The following is a 15,369-nucleotide window of genomic DNA, read 5'->3' as shown; positions in this document are numbered from 1 at the left end:
TCTGGCACTATTGGAGGCATATTTGTATCACACCCACCCAAGGGGTCAAAATAGACTACGCCCCTTTTTTTGGCACATGCTTCTTCTGCGCGTGCATGATGTCGGCTCTTTAGCTTGACTACCGATATTTTTCGGCTCTTTAGCTCTGACCGGTTGGCCACCCCTGCTGTAAGGGATACAGTATTAATTTTTAACTGTACAGATAGTCTATAGTATAGACTGTTTCAAACATTCAAATAAGATAAGTGGTCAGGAAAAGGTTAAACCTCATAATAAATAAACATAATAGAACCAGTCCTGGAGTTTCTAAGCTCACAATCTCCCACTTTATGGTAAGGCTCCTGTCTCTTCCTCCTGGTAGCTGCTCTCTGGTCCAGTGCAATGTTTGAGGGCTCATATCCACACATACTGTAAATGTGGTAGAAGAAGCTGGTACACTGGGCATGTGCAGCAGCTCCACTCTGTCCCTTACACTGCATGATGTGTTATATACAGTGCTATTGTTGTCATAATTTAATACAGTTGCCAAGACGAGGGGGGTTTCTAGGCAACCAGAACCCCCCCCCCCCCTGCAATAGAATATCCCTATATGTAATTATTATTATTATTATTATTATTATTATTCTTTTCGATTATATGAATATGTTTGTTATAACCATTGATCCGTTATTATCCAGTGATTTCATCAGTTTACTATTTAGTCATGTCAAATTATATTTCATATCTCTGCTATTATGTGGTTTATCCAGATTTTCTTAAAATAAATAGTGACACTTTATTTTCAATTGTCTAAGTCCCTTTTATCCCCTATAGGGGATTATCTGCCGGGTGATGTCTTTGACGTCACAGGGGACGTAACGTTGGCGTGACTGCGTCTGGAGGCTGTCACTCTAGTAATCCTAGGCGCCAAGGGGACGTTCCCTCTGATGCGGTGCAGCTCCCATGATGCAGCACGCTTTCTCGTCATTGGGCTCCATTTCCTAGCAGCGCGGCAGACACGGCAGTGGGCGTCTATGGGGATCTTGCCACCCTTACCGCCTATACTGGCAATCAGCTGCGGGTGGTGGGGTCCCCTGGACGAACTAACGCCGCACTGGGACTTCTATATACTGCATTAAGGAGATTTGTATTAGATCGCTCAGTTCATATGGTATTCCTTGTACACTCTATTTCTGGGTCACGTGACCATGTGTTTAAAGATCTATTTTTTATTCTCCTCTTTATGCCACCGAATTTAGACCTAAATATTTTATACTGCCTGCTATAATGTTAGATATACTAATGAGAAGACGGTTCTCTTATTTAAAAAAGGTTAATATATATATATCAGTATATATATCAGATCAATGAAGTTTCAAACTTGTGCGTAGAAAAAAAAAATGGTATTTTGTACTGCATACCAAACTCACAATGAGACGTGAGGTAAACAGGGAGGGGAGCACCCCTATGGGCGGTATTCAATGCTGCCGATGATGGGGGTTTCTGTGGCTAGGGTGGCTTGTTTTCAGCAAAGATTGCCGAAAACAAGCCATCCTCGCCGTCTAACTCCTTTGCCGGCCACTCGCCCTATACTTGCCGTCAGAGGACAGCGAGTCTTCCCCTGAACGATGAGTTTTGCTGCTAATGCAGCAAGCCGACTGCCAGTGGTGTAGCTTGAAATTTTGTGCCCACCAGCCAAATACTCCCTGCGGTGTGGCAGTTTAAAACCAGGTGAAAGCCAGCCACAGAACCTGTGTAATTAATATGTGTCCCGGATTAAAGGGATGAGTTGGTCACCCTACTTGCAGGGTGCGTGGGGTTGGTGGTCCAGGACTTAAGCCCCATACACACTAGGCTTTCTGAGCAAGGGCTTTCTGAGCAATATTGTGAACATTGCCTAGTGTGTACACTCAATGTCGTTAACGCTGCACGCTCCCGCATGTTGTTAATGACCCCCTCCCTCGCTTGAACATGTTCAGATGTGGGAGGTCCTCGTTAATGGCAGCCATGCTGCACTGCAGCATGACCATCGCTCCACCAGCCTTCAGTTCCCTCGCACCCAGCATCGGCAAGTGTGTATGCACTTGCCGAATACATGACCCTCCCCAAGCCGGGTACTGCATACCTCCCAACAGTCCCGATTTTAGCGGGACAGTCCCGATTATCAGGGCCTGTCCCGCTGTCCCACCCGCGGGCGGCAGTGTCCCGCGGTGTGGGGGGGCTGTTGGGAGTCCCCCCTGTCAGCTGCTAAGCAGCGGGGAATAAACGCTGTGCGCATGCCCACAGCGTCTATTCCCGCAGCCAGGGGGCTGGGGGCATGGCTAGAGGCTCACAGAGCCTCTGGGTCATGCCCCCATAGCGGCAAAATGGGGGCGTGGCCTCGCGGGAGAGCCGCGAGTATAGGCCACGCCCCCAAATTAGATCACGCCCCCCGAACAGTTACTGTGTAAGGGGCTTGATTCTAGTTATTTAGTGTTATAGATATCTAGTGCTGGTGGCTGCCAATCATTCATGTGCACATACAGGAGCTAAACAAGTCCCTCGCAACATTTTACAATCTACTTAATTTTATAGATATTTTTTTAAAATTCTTGTGTCTTAAGTACTGGTGTGGAAACAACTCTGGGGTAGATTTATGAAGCTTGGAGAAGTGTTATCTATCCCCATAAAGAACCTTAAGTGCAAGGTGATAATGGTTCAGCCAATCAGCTCTTACCTGTCAATTTACATATTGTGGCTGATTGGCTGAACCATTATCACCTTGCACTTAAGGTTCTTTATGGGGATAGATAACACTTCTCCAAGCTTAATAAATCTACCCCTGTGATACTGCAGGAGTAAATAGCTTTCACAGTTATCGCCACCTAGCGCCTGACAAGAAAACTGCACTGACTCTGCCAGTCACCGGCGGAAACTGACTTTGGCCAGAAGGCAGCAACGTGACTGTGACGCATCTTAACGCGGCCGCTCACGGGAGCGCGCACGCATGAAGGGGGTGGAGAAAAAAACATATCCGGAAGAGCGTCTGACAGGGACGCGCTTTCCTTATCTGCTGCCGCATTCTGACTCCAGACAGCTGTGACGCAGGAGCGCGCATAGGCTAGAAGCTGAAGCTGCGGCGGAGACGCGCAGTGTTGTGCTGCGCAGAGCCGGAGCGGCGGCCGCAGGATGGAGGAAGATATTTTGACCACCCTCAAGATCTTAATAATCGGGGAGAGCGGAGTGGGGAAGTCCAGGTAAGGGGAGAAGATAGTCCCGGCTTACAGTGCCTGGGGACTGGTCACGGTGCCCATCAGATGACCTGGGCCTAGTCATTGCCAGCGCTGTTTATTGACACATCTGACAGGATTGTTAGGCGGTGACATGTTTCCTACCATAGGCTGGTGTCATTCCCAACTGTTGTGTAACTACACATCCCAGCATATAAACAAGACGTAGTGAATACTGAAACGTAGTTCTATACCAGCTGGTGAGTCCACAAGTTATCTGATTTGTCACTTTTCTTCCATGTGGCGTCCTGTGGCCCCACGGCGCATCCCACAACACCCTGTGCAGCCCACGAATTCCTGTGGCTCTGCACAGACCAGTTGTCAGCTGCGATGCCTTGAAGGCCTTTGGTCCCGTGCAGCCAATGGAGCTTCGTGGCCCCACGCAGCCCACACTGCTTTGGTTTTCCAGATGTTCTTGTATTACTTCAGCACTATTGATGGTGTTTGTTTTTATTTATACGGTCTATTTCTTTGATTAACCCCTTACCGCCGCAGCCTGTTTTTGCCTTCCTGACAGAGCCCTTTTTTTCAAATTTGACATGTATCACTTTATGTGGGGATAACTTTTTATTGCTTTTACTTATCCCAGTGATTTTGAGATTGTTTTCTCGTGACACATTGTACTTTAAGTTAGTGGTAAATCTTGGTCGATACAGTCTGTTTTTTTTGTGAAAAATACCAAAATGTCGTAAAAAAATTGAACATTTTGCAATTTGCAAAATGTTAAATTTTCTGCTTGTGAGACAAATAATCATACCACTCAAAATAGTTAATAACTAAGAAAGACCATATGTCTACTTTATTTTACCATCATTATTTCAATCTCCTTTTAATTTTTTTGGACACTAGGGGGCAGCAGAGACAAAATTATACACAGAACACAGAAAACGCTGCAATTGGCTGTTCACATTTGAACAGCCAATCGCAGTGATCGCCGATGGGGGGGCATCGCTGCCCCCCCTGGGCTACGAGGGAAGATGTCTGCTGTCAGGGACAGCAGCCATCGTCCCTCTGTCACCGCGTCTATAGACGCGGTGACAGTTTACAGTCATGACGTACATTTATGCCATGCGTCGGGAAGTACATCCCGGCCATGACGTAAATGTACGTCAAATGTCGGGAAGGGGTTAAAACCTATTGTCAGCTTGAACTACAATAAGATACCGATAAGCGCTTACATTGGCTATAGTTTTTTGCGTTCTACCAGCAGGTTTGACCATGGAAAACGTTGGTTTTCCATAATCCTATTTACACTCCTACAGAGCATTGCATTTTAACAATATCCGTTCCATTCTCCTATGTTTACCACAAGTAAGCCTAATGGTCTTCCCAAAGTGACTAAAAACAGTCAGCCACAGCTATTAAACATATTTTTGCTCTTTCACTTGTTTTCACTTTTAGTGCTTTTTTTTTTTTTTAAATAAATACAGCTGTTGGTGGGTATGAGGCCTAATGTGGGCTAAATTTAGAAAGAAAAAGAGTATATTAAAAAGTTATTTTATACCTACTTAACATTTAAAAATAAAAGGTTGTATCCTTTGCTAAAAGCTTATGCCATTACTGATAAGCGACACTCCCATAATTTGGTACAGTAGGTCACATCTCTATACCATGGAATATTAGAACTGTGCAGCAAAAGTAAAGCAGATTTGCACTATGTCAGGAGAACCTAATGATGAGTTAAGAAAATAATGTAAATGTTCACTTCCCAAGACAGAAGTACCTCCTGAATTTTTTTCTTTTTATAATATGGGTGGCAATATGGTCGCTGAGCGACCATATTGCCAGTGATTTGGAGTGCTGCTGGTGATAAATCGCCAGCTGCGCGCACCCGTGTGTACACCCTAATGGTCGCTGCTCCTGCGACCAGCGGCTTCCCCCGGCGCTGAGCAGGAGGTCGGCACCGGGGATATCAGCGGCAGAAGGGCTCCCTCCCTTCGGGACACTCTTCCCCCGCCCCGCTACTGTAGCAGTGTCTCCTTTTCATCGCTGACGAAAAAAGAGACACTGAGCAATATGATTGCTGGCAATATATCGCCAGCAATCCTATCGCCCCATGTGTACACAGCCTTACAGGTCAGATGTACTGAAAGGTGCAGAATGAGCAGTGTCCAAGGGCAGAGAGCCATAGGAGGAGGTAAATCTCCTCTCCCCTTGAATAGACCACAGACTGCAGTTGATGATGATTTTCATTTCAAGCCTGAGCTGGCTCAAAAAGAAATCTGCGTTAAATGGCCTGTTCATTTGTGATGCGAATGTTTTAACCAGGGTAGCCAATCCTGGATTGAAGGATCCCGGGATTTGGCCCTAAAAACACCAGGATCTGACTTGGATTCTGTGATTAGCTTGTCCATGGGCAAATTTAATGCCAGGCAGCACTGAGCACCCGCTCAGATGCAAACCTGGCTGCTCCTGACCCTTGATGACTCACCTACAGTCAGAATTCCGACTGTTAGATTTACGACAACGGAATACAGACTGTCAGGTGCCCTAAAGTCGGAATCCCAATTTACAGGGGCTATTTTCCCTCGTGGTGGTCAATGACCCCCATATAGAGAGCAGAATAGGTGTCGGAGGGGCTTCAATGCACTCCCCCCCCCTCCCCTCCCTCAGGCTCCTGACAGGTGAGATTCCGAATGTCGCAGACTTATACCATACCCTGAAAAAATACCCGGGATTGGCATCACTTATACCCCTTTCAGACCTACTACCCGGGATTTTAGACCCGGTTCAAACCTGGGTTTTTAAAAATACCGGGTTGATTGCAGGTACACAGGACCCGGGATTTTAGAGGACTAAAATCCTGGGTAGAGCCTTTCAGACATACCCGGTTCCTGGGATTGTGCTCGTGCACGTGAAATATCCCGGGCTTTTGCCGTATGTCTGAAAGGGGTATAATGTTAACCCATAGGTCTCAGAGTTTATTCTGGGCTTTATGGCTTAGTACACATTAGCAGGGTAATTTACTAGGCAAGAAAAATAAGTGGGAAATCATTTTGTCAAATTGTTTACATGGTTGAATCTGTGCCCTCCCTGCCTAGGTTTGGAGATCTTGAACAACATATTGCATATTCATTTGGGAGAAGGATGCCTATGAAGTCATAGACTTGTATGTCAGGCGTAGGTACCCTGAGGCGCTCCTGTGACAGTGAATGCTGGGATTTGTAGTTCTACAAGTTTTCTACCTCTTATTAATAATACATCACAAATAGGCATTTATACTCTGATGATGTGGCAGTAATAGAAAGCAAGATGTGTTGTGGAAAGTGTGAATCTTTTCTGGTCACTTTATTTACTTAACATGTGTATGGCTCACAAGCTAATGTGAATACACTTCCTGTAAATGACGGCTCTGTAGTTACCATTAGCATGGTTCTAATGCTGCAGCTGTAAACAAATGCCCATTTATACTGACGTATACTTTGCAGTGCAGCTTCAAGCAAGGGTGCAAGAGGGAAGAGATGACTTACATTAGATCTGTTTCGCATACAATAGTTCACATGTGTTATGATTTGCATAGTTAGACAATTTGGTGGAGGGATTAGCATTAGGTTAGAGTACATTGTTCAACTGGTGAATAGCTAGCGGCAAGAAGCTTAAGTTATAAGTTATGAGGTGGAGCTTGTCTGCAACGATCTTCCCTGTACACTTCTGCACCCTGGCTAAGTATAGTTCCATTACGGGGGGGGGTTTCAGTCCTGATGATCTTCTCCACCGACCTCATCACCCTTTGAAATCTTCATTTGTCAGTCTCATTTGCTCCTCCGTACCAGACTGAAATAGAGGAGCATAGGACGGACTCTACAATCGCTATGTAAAAGATAGTGTTCCTTCTAGGAACTAGGGCGGGCAGGGCGGGAGGTCGGACCGTGCACGCCGACGTCACTATTTTGGGCGTGCCCGGGCCGCCAACGTCACAAAAGGGGCGTGGCCGTGCCGTGACGAAAAGGGACGTGCCCGGCCGGCGGAATCACGCAGAGGAGTGGGCGCGGCCGGCGGCGTCGTGCACAGGGGTGGGCGCGGCCGGCGGCGTCGTGCACAGGGGTGGGCGCGGCCGGCGGCGTCGTGCACAGGGGTGGGCGCGGCCGGCAGCGTCGTGCACAGGGGTGGGCGCGGCCGGCGGCGTCGCGCACAGGGGTGGGCGCGGCCGGCGGCGTCATGCACAGGGGGCGGACCCGGCCACCCGGAAGGCTGTAAACTGCCGGGGAAGTGCCGAGCATCGCTATGTACAGCGGCGCCGGGCTTGCCCGGTCAAAACAGCAGGGACAAAGGCAGGCTGGTTTAGCGGGGCGCTGCCAGAGGGGCAGGGCGCATTTTTCACTTTAAAAATAGGGCAGGGCGCAGCGCCCCGCTAAAACAGCCTAGCGGGAACACTAAAAGACGTGCAGCAGCTCCTGTGGGATGTCAAATTTTCTAAGTTGCCTCAGGAAGAACAACCACTGCTGGGCCTTTTTGACAGTAGTGCTTATGTTGGGCCCCCACTTCAGGTCATGGGAAATTTTTGTCCTAAGTAATTTGTGGGACTTATCCCACGACGCCTTGCTGTTTGAGATAACTATTGGGACCAAGTCTACCACCATTTTGACTGTATTTGTGGGGTTTAGGTCTAGTTGTTCCTGTGTTACCCTGACCACCTTCCGTCTATATACAGACTTGTCCCCTTCCTTGATTAGGCCAATGACGGTGGTGTCAGCAAATTGTATGATTTTTACTGACTGCTCATTGAAATACTGGCAAGCACAGTCCTCTGCATTTCCATCACACTGATGCTTATGTTTAAAGAGGTGGAACCTGTTGTGACAGTTATTTGTGTAGGCAAAGTTCAATGGGTACGTTTTCCATAGATGCAGGATATGCAGACTCCTCCACACAGAATCTCCACCACCTGTAATCTCAAACCCCCACCGCCGTGCTGGGGCCGATGCTTGTGGCATGTCGGATAGCCGAAGCAGGAACAGACCAAGCTGGGAGCTTCTGCTATCCGGCATGCTGCAAGCATCGGCCCCGCTGCTGGTTTGAGATCCCAGGTGGTACCCCAGACGTGTGGAGGAGTATGCCGATATTCCTGTTTAAAAACCTTGTGGTACCCAGCCCACAGCGTGTATAATTTTGGTAAAAGCATTTTAGGTCATGTATGTGGAGTACATGTGTGTTCAATAACCTGTGGGTTTTTTTTTCTGCACAATGGAGTGCCTTTTGCATCTTATATTTTAACATACAGTGAGGTCAATAAATATTGGGACATCCTTGCAATTCTCATTTTGGACTCCGACACAATCAATTTGAAATGAAACAAACAAGATGTACTTTAACTGGAGACTTTCCGCTACAATTTGAGGGCATTTACATCCAGGTGAACGGTGTAGGAATTATAACAGTTTCTATATGTGCCTCCCACTTTTTAAGCATCCAAAAGTAATGGGACAATCGACTCACAAGCTATTTTATGGACAGGTGAGGGCTATTCCCTCATTATTTCATCATCAGTTAAGCAGGTAAAAAGGCCTAACGTTGATTCCAGGGGTGACATTTGCATTTGGAATCTGTCGCGACCAGTGAAGCAAGCCATCATCATTAGGCTGAAAAATGAAAAGAAACCCATCAGAGAGATAGCGAAAACATTAGATGTGGCCAAATCAACTGTTTGGAACATTCTTAAAAAGAAAGAACGCACCGGAGAGCTCAGCAACACCAAAAGACCCGGAAGACCACGGAAAACAACTGTGGTGGATGACAGAAGAATTGTTTCCCTGGTGAAGGAAAAACCCCTTCACAACAGTTGGCCCAATCAAGAACACTCTCCAGGAGGTAGGCGTATATGTGAAGACTTCTCAAGACTGAATATAGAGGGTTCACCACATGATGTAAACCATTGGCGAGCCTCAAAAACAGGAAGACCAGATTAGAGTTTGCCAAACAACAACGAAAAAAGCCTTTACAGTTCTGGAGAAACATCCTATGGACAGATGAGGTAAAGATCAACTTGTACTAGAGTGATGGGAAGAGTATGGAGAAGGAAAGGAACTGCTCATGATCCAAAACATACCACCTCATAAGTGAAGAATGGTGGTGTAGTGTCATGGCGTGGGCATGTATGGCTAGCAATGGAACTGGTTCCCTTGTATTTATTGATACTGTGACTTCTGACAAAAGCAGCAGGATGAATTCTGAAGTGTTTCGGGCAATATTGTATGCTCCTATTCATTCAAATGCTTCAAAATTCATTGGATGACACTTCACAGTGCAGATGGACAATGACCCAAAGCATACTGCAAAAGCAACACGTTTTTTTTTAAGGCAAATAAGTGGAATTTTATGCAATGGCCAAGTCAATCACCTGACCTGAATCCGAATGAGCATGCATTTCACTTGATGAAGACAAAACTGAAGGGAAAATGAAGAACAAGCAGGAACTGAAGACATTTTCAGTAGAGGCTTGGCAGAACGCATAGACATAACCAGGGATGAAACCCAGCATCTGGTGATGTCTATGCATTTCAGACTTCAGCCTGTAATTGACTGCAAAGGATTTGCAACAAAGTATTAAAAGGTGAAGCACATCTTGTTTGGTTCATTTCAAATCCATTGTGGTGGTGTATAGAGGCCAAAATATGAGACTTGTGCAGATGTCCCAATATTTATGGACAGGACTGTATCATCTATCTAATATTCTAGTGTCCAAAACACTGCAATCTGCTGGCAGAGTGAAATCTTTCTCACACATGCACAAGCAGAAGAAGGTCGCAGACTAGCTTTACTAGCGCGCGTGTGTGTGTATATATATATATGTGTATATGTGTGTGTGTGTGTATGTATATGTGTGTATGTATGTGTGTGTATGTATATATATATATATATATATATATATATATATATGTATATGTATATGTATATGTATATATATATATATATATATATATATATATATATATATATATATTATTCTCATTTCTTACAGTAGCATTTTGATCCGTAATTGCCTACGAATGAATTATTCCAGCACTAAATAAGTGACGTGTAAAAGGACATTTTAATTACTATCATTATTCAAGTCAAATCCAACAGTTTTCTGAGTCACTCAGATTCAGAGCCTAAAAGCTTTGTAAACTATTAATTCCACTTGAGACTATAGTAAGTGGCTTCCTTTGCAGTTTGTATATGTGTGTGTGTGTGTGTGTGTGTGTGTGTATATATATAATTTATTTTATCCCCGTTTTACAACTTTAACATTACTTTTTAAATGATCTGAAGCAATTTTATTTGATATCTTTCATTGTCTATTTAATGGCAGACATTAATTGGGACCAATCAGTGTTTGTTTTTTTATTATTGCATATTATTCCAAAGTTCATTCTATATATAAATTGCTTGGATTGCCAAGGTTATGTTGCAACAGTACCTTCACTCCATTGCAGTGGTATGAGATTCTGTCAGCGTTGATGTCATATTTTTAAATCGCTAGGCATGGATTTATGCAATAAACATTATTATCTTGTATTAACCACTACATTTTTAGGGCTATATTCAATTGATGCCGGATCCATTCCAAAATTCTTTTGCCGGAATGGATCCGGCATCCGTTATTCAATGCAGCACCCAAATCCGGATGTCTGATTTTGCCGCTGATTGATGCTCTCCCGGCCGGCACGGGGACCAGGTGAGCGAGGCAGCGGGAGCCTGGATGGAGGCAGCGAGATGGTGTTGCTGCGGCAGACGAGGATGGCCCCATGTAAGCTGCTGCTGCTCACCCAGCGCCGCCCTATCTAAAGCCGTTCGCCCCACTGACAGCACTAGCCAGGGAGAAAGCTGCTCAGTGTGTATCCACACATGAGGTTAACATTAGTCAAGATTACCTTCCATATTGCTCCACAGCTTTCTAAAAGCCCTGTTCATGCGCTAGTTTGCAAAATGTAGAGCCAAAAAAATATTTCAGTTCTGTATTCTCTCCTTTTCTGGAGCTGATATGTTAAGTGATTTGCGTACTAGATGGGTGATTGGTCTAGGGCCCATTGAGACTGAGGATTGGGTTCATATGGTTGGTCCCCCCCCCCCCCAGGGGAACCACGGTGTATGCCCGATTTCAGCAAATCCAGCTTTTTATTCTTCATAGTTTACTGGACCCCAAGCAGACTACTGTGGATTGGTGGCTCTGTCGGATGCTTGTCCTAAGTGCTCAGAACCCGGGGCTGGTTTCTGGCATCTGTTGTGGCAATGCCCATAGGTGTGTGTTGTTTTTTTTTTGGGGGGGGGGGCTGTTTTGACAAGTATCTGAGAGACATGTATTTGGATTCCTCTTATGACCCCTCATATCATCTGTATCTTTGGTTTAGAATTAGAGGAGCTCTTTGTTGCCCAATTTAGATTATATGTAAATAACCTCCTCACCCTGTCCCATGTTTGTTTTGCCCGGACCTGAATGAGCCCAGACCCTCAGATTTATGCTGCATGGTTGCACTTGTAAATGTCACACTGTCCCATGAACGCTTTATGTATACTAAGCGTGGCGGTGAAAGTAAATATGTAACGTTTGGAGCTTCTGGCAGGACTCTCCATTATATATCCAAGATGACTGATCCTAGCTTATTTATTGTATATTGGTGCCTCCCTGCCCTCACGTGCTGCCTACCACTGAAAATCTCTTACAGTGTATACTGAATTATATTTGTACTGCTGAACACGAATGTTGCGTTTATAACAATGTCCAGAGAATGCACCACTTTAATTTTGTTTTATTGTAATGTTTTGTCTTTTTTTGTGTCAAAAAGTAAAATAAAAAATTACCTTCCATATTAATTACTAATGTGCTCAGACGTTGCACGAGTTTGTCGACACATCTCTAGGAATTGTATTGCCCCCGGTAATGGTAAAACAAAATAAGTAACGTGGTAAAATCCATGTTGCTCTGCAGGTGGGGCAGATGTAAAATGGGAAGAGATTTCATACATACAGATGGAGCCGCTCTTATTAGAGCTGCTCCTGGCGATTGTATTGCCATGCACTGCGGAGACGCACGCGCGCCCCATTCTGTCGGAAGCCCCTGCAGCCATATCCCGCTGCTGCCTGCTCTTCCCCACACGCTGCCTGCTCCTTGCCTGTCTCCGTTAAGCTGAGAGTCGCTCGCATCTCCCCGTCAGCTGGCTTAAGGTGGCTCTTTCTGTATCAGCCTGTATTTACCCATGGCTTGTTGGCTTAGGGCAAGCTTATAAAGCTGGTTTGGCGCAAAGCAAAAAAAATAAAAAAAAAGCAAGCAACTCCAAGACACAGAGAGTTTGTTCAACAAAATTGTTTTATTTATTTTTATATAATTTTTTTTTTTTCTTTGCACCGACTCATTCGGCTCCATAGTGCTTAGGAGTTAATTAGGGCTAGTATAATACTGATATTAGTGATCCCTCTAGGATAAGAGCGCTGGGGTACTGGGGCAGCATGTGTGTTGGCAGCGGATCTGACATTTACTGTGACACTGGTCGCATTTTGCCCTTTAGAAAACGTGCAGCGCATGGCACTCTGCTTAAGTAGCCTAGCGTGAACACCAGATAGTTTGTTTGCTCTCGAATGAGTATAGACTTTTGAATTAAGTTAATGTAATAATGTTAATGTGATATTTCTTTAATTTGTCATTCAATAAATGTAAAAATAAATGGCAGCGATATGGCAACCTTCGTACTTATGTCCTTTTAATGAACTCTCAGTAGATTAAAATCTCCAGGGGAGTAGTGGAATGCCACCCACTGCTCTGTGTGCAGACATGGTCTAGTTTGACATTGGCAATAGGTTGATTTGTCAATGGTCAACTAGAAAAAGGTCAACATGAGTTTTCATGATTTTTTTTGGAACTAACTTGTTCTTACTTCATGACACAAGTGGGCATAGAGGGAGAATATAATAGTGTGCCCAGCGCAACGAGACCTAATACGGTGTCCTTGTCAACATAGATTATACAAACCTTGAAAAACTTCGCACTTTCCCTGTGTCGTCCTTTTTTTTATTTTTTTTTTCCATATCGACCCTTTTCATGCATCAGTCAATAGGTCAATCACTAGACCAGTGATGGGTAACCATGACCAGCTGTTGTTGAACTACACATCCCAGCATACCCTGCATCAGTTTCAGCATGCCCAAATAGTAAAACTGTAGCAGGGCATGCTGGGATGTATAGTTCAATGACAGCTGGAGTGTGAAGGTTAGCCATCACTGACCTAGACATGGTCGACTTAATAATCCACATACCTGTTTACAGAGGGACTACTTATAGTTCAGGAGCAATTCAGGGGTGGGGATCAAAATTCATGTTATGAATGGATCTAGAATTGAGAAGCGGGTATCGCCAAACAAATGTATGTACGCATTGAGTTCCGGCTTTTCTCACGAAAACGGTGTGGGATTGCGACTGTTGGCATTCAGACAGTCAGAATCCTGGGTTGAATATTGCCCTCAGTATATGTAGTGTCCTGGGTTTAGTTTCCACGGTTAAGGGTTCTGATGGGGCAGCATAATACCAAACCACCGTTACTGTGCCCCCTCTTAAAGCTCAGGCATCAAAAACAACCAAAACGTAATGAGGTTGGTGTGTAATGAATGTATTTTAAATTACTAATTGCAGGGGATTTACATTGTTTTCTGCTTATGTGACCTGAATAGACTTGTTCTATTGTACAGCGATTGGCATGTACTGGTATTACTGGTTAATGTGGAAGAGTGGCATTCTAAATGGGAAGATGGTTTTAAACTAGACAACATACTATATTGGGAGTTGCACATTGTGTTTGTGTTCCCATATTAAGAACCAATCCCTTCTCATTTTCTTAAACCATTGTTTAAGATGCATTACATATTGAGCATTTATATACAAATGGAGCCGCTGTCATTCAACTGAGGGCTGGCGATAGAATAACCCGATCCAACAACCCACAGGTCCCCGTCGCGGTTTCCGCTGCCCAGGGACTGGTGTGTGCGTGAGACCCACGTGCATCCCAGTCAGATGGGGCGTCTCTACGCCAGAGGTGTGGGTCTAGCAAGCGCTGCATAGTTATGATTGTGTATCGCCCCATTTTTTTTGCAACATTATTATTATACTTTATAGCAATTTTCACTTATGTAAAACTTTTTAACCCTAGCTTTTGCTTTTTTATCAACCCAATAAAACTTTTTAGTTTTTTGCTTGTGTGCTGCCCATGGGCGAATTTTTGGGGTGCTGCGTCACTGATTCATACTTTGTATTAGGGATCCATCTGGAAGATAAGGTCACCTAGACGCTGGCTGGTGGGCTAGTATTTCTTGCCCAATAAAAATACAAAGAACCTTGATTTATTGCTTAATATTGTAGAGTGCACATCAGCACTGTACAGTACAATATGTCTTGCTTTGGTGCACTATTATGTTGTCACCTTGTAACATAGAAACTTAGGGTACTTATGTAGTATCTGGGCTGCCGATTTTGTGATTGTATGCCTTACCTTAAGGCATACAATCAGATGCGATGCGATTTTTGCATAGGATTCAATGTTAAGAAGGTCCTATTCATTTCTCCACTATCCAAGTGGGCATAGAGTTGATTTTATATAGCGTGGCGAGCGCAGCGAGCCACCGAGCCCGAAGCGTGGCGAGCGGACGCATATTTGTTAAAGTATTCTGTGTCCCCTCGCGGGGCTCGCCACGCTTCGGGCTCGGTGGCTCTCTACGCTCGCCACAGGTTTATATCCAACTCCATGCCCACTTGGATAGTGGAGAAAGGAAAAGGACCCCTTTTTCCCATTGAATTCTATGTTAAAATCGACTCAGACCATTTTAACATTGAATCCTATGGAAAAATCTTGACCATTGCATCGCATACGATTTGGTCGCATGCGATGCGATCTGATCCGATTTCTAAATCGGACGCCCAGATACTACATAAGTACCAAACTTAGAATTTGACGGCAGATAAGAACCACTTGGCCCATCTAGTCTACCCCTTTTTTAAACATGTTACCTCAAACCATATTTGATCCTGATTTCTTTGTAAGGATATCCGATTGTATTGTACCTGTGACTGAGTTCAACACTTCTTCATCTCCCCCCCATGTATTAGTGTTCATTCTAGTACCCTGCATCTTACAAAACACATGCAGTTCTTCTTCCC

At 44.7% G+C, this 15,369-nt stretch overlaps 1 protein-coding gene across 1 annotated transcript in view; it reads left to right on the top strand.

Annotated features, from left to right (window-relative positions):
• Nucleotides 1–2,993: 2,993 nt before the first annotated feature.
• RAB18 (RAB18, member RAS oncogene family) overlaps nt 2,994–15,369 on the top strand; it is a 61,492-nt gene continuing 49,116 nt past the window's right edge. Inside the window, exon 1 of the mRNA XM_083188914.1 lies at nt 2,994–3,215. Coding sequence (XP_083045040.1) covers nt 3,148–3,215 — 68 coding nt within the window. The 5' untranslated portion in view covers nt 2,994–3,147. The remainder of the gene's footprint in view (nt 3,216–15,369) is intronic.

This window comes from Crinia signifera, chromosome 5, assembly GCF_055691185.1.
Source record: "Crinia signifera chromosome 5, ASM5569118v1, whole genome shotgun sequence".
NCBI lineage: Eukaryota > Metazoa > Chordata > Amphibia > Anura > Myobatrachidae > Crinia > Crinia signifera.
Note: the sequence above shows the minus strand (reverse complement) of the source record. Positions and strands in the feature narration are given on the sequence as shown.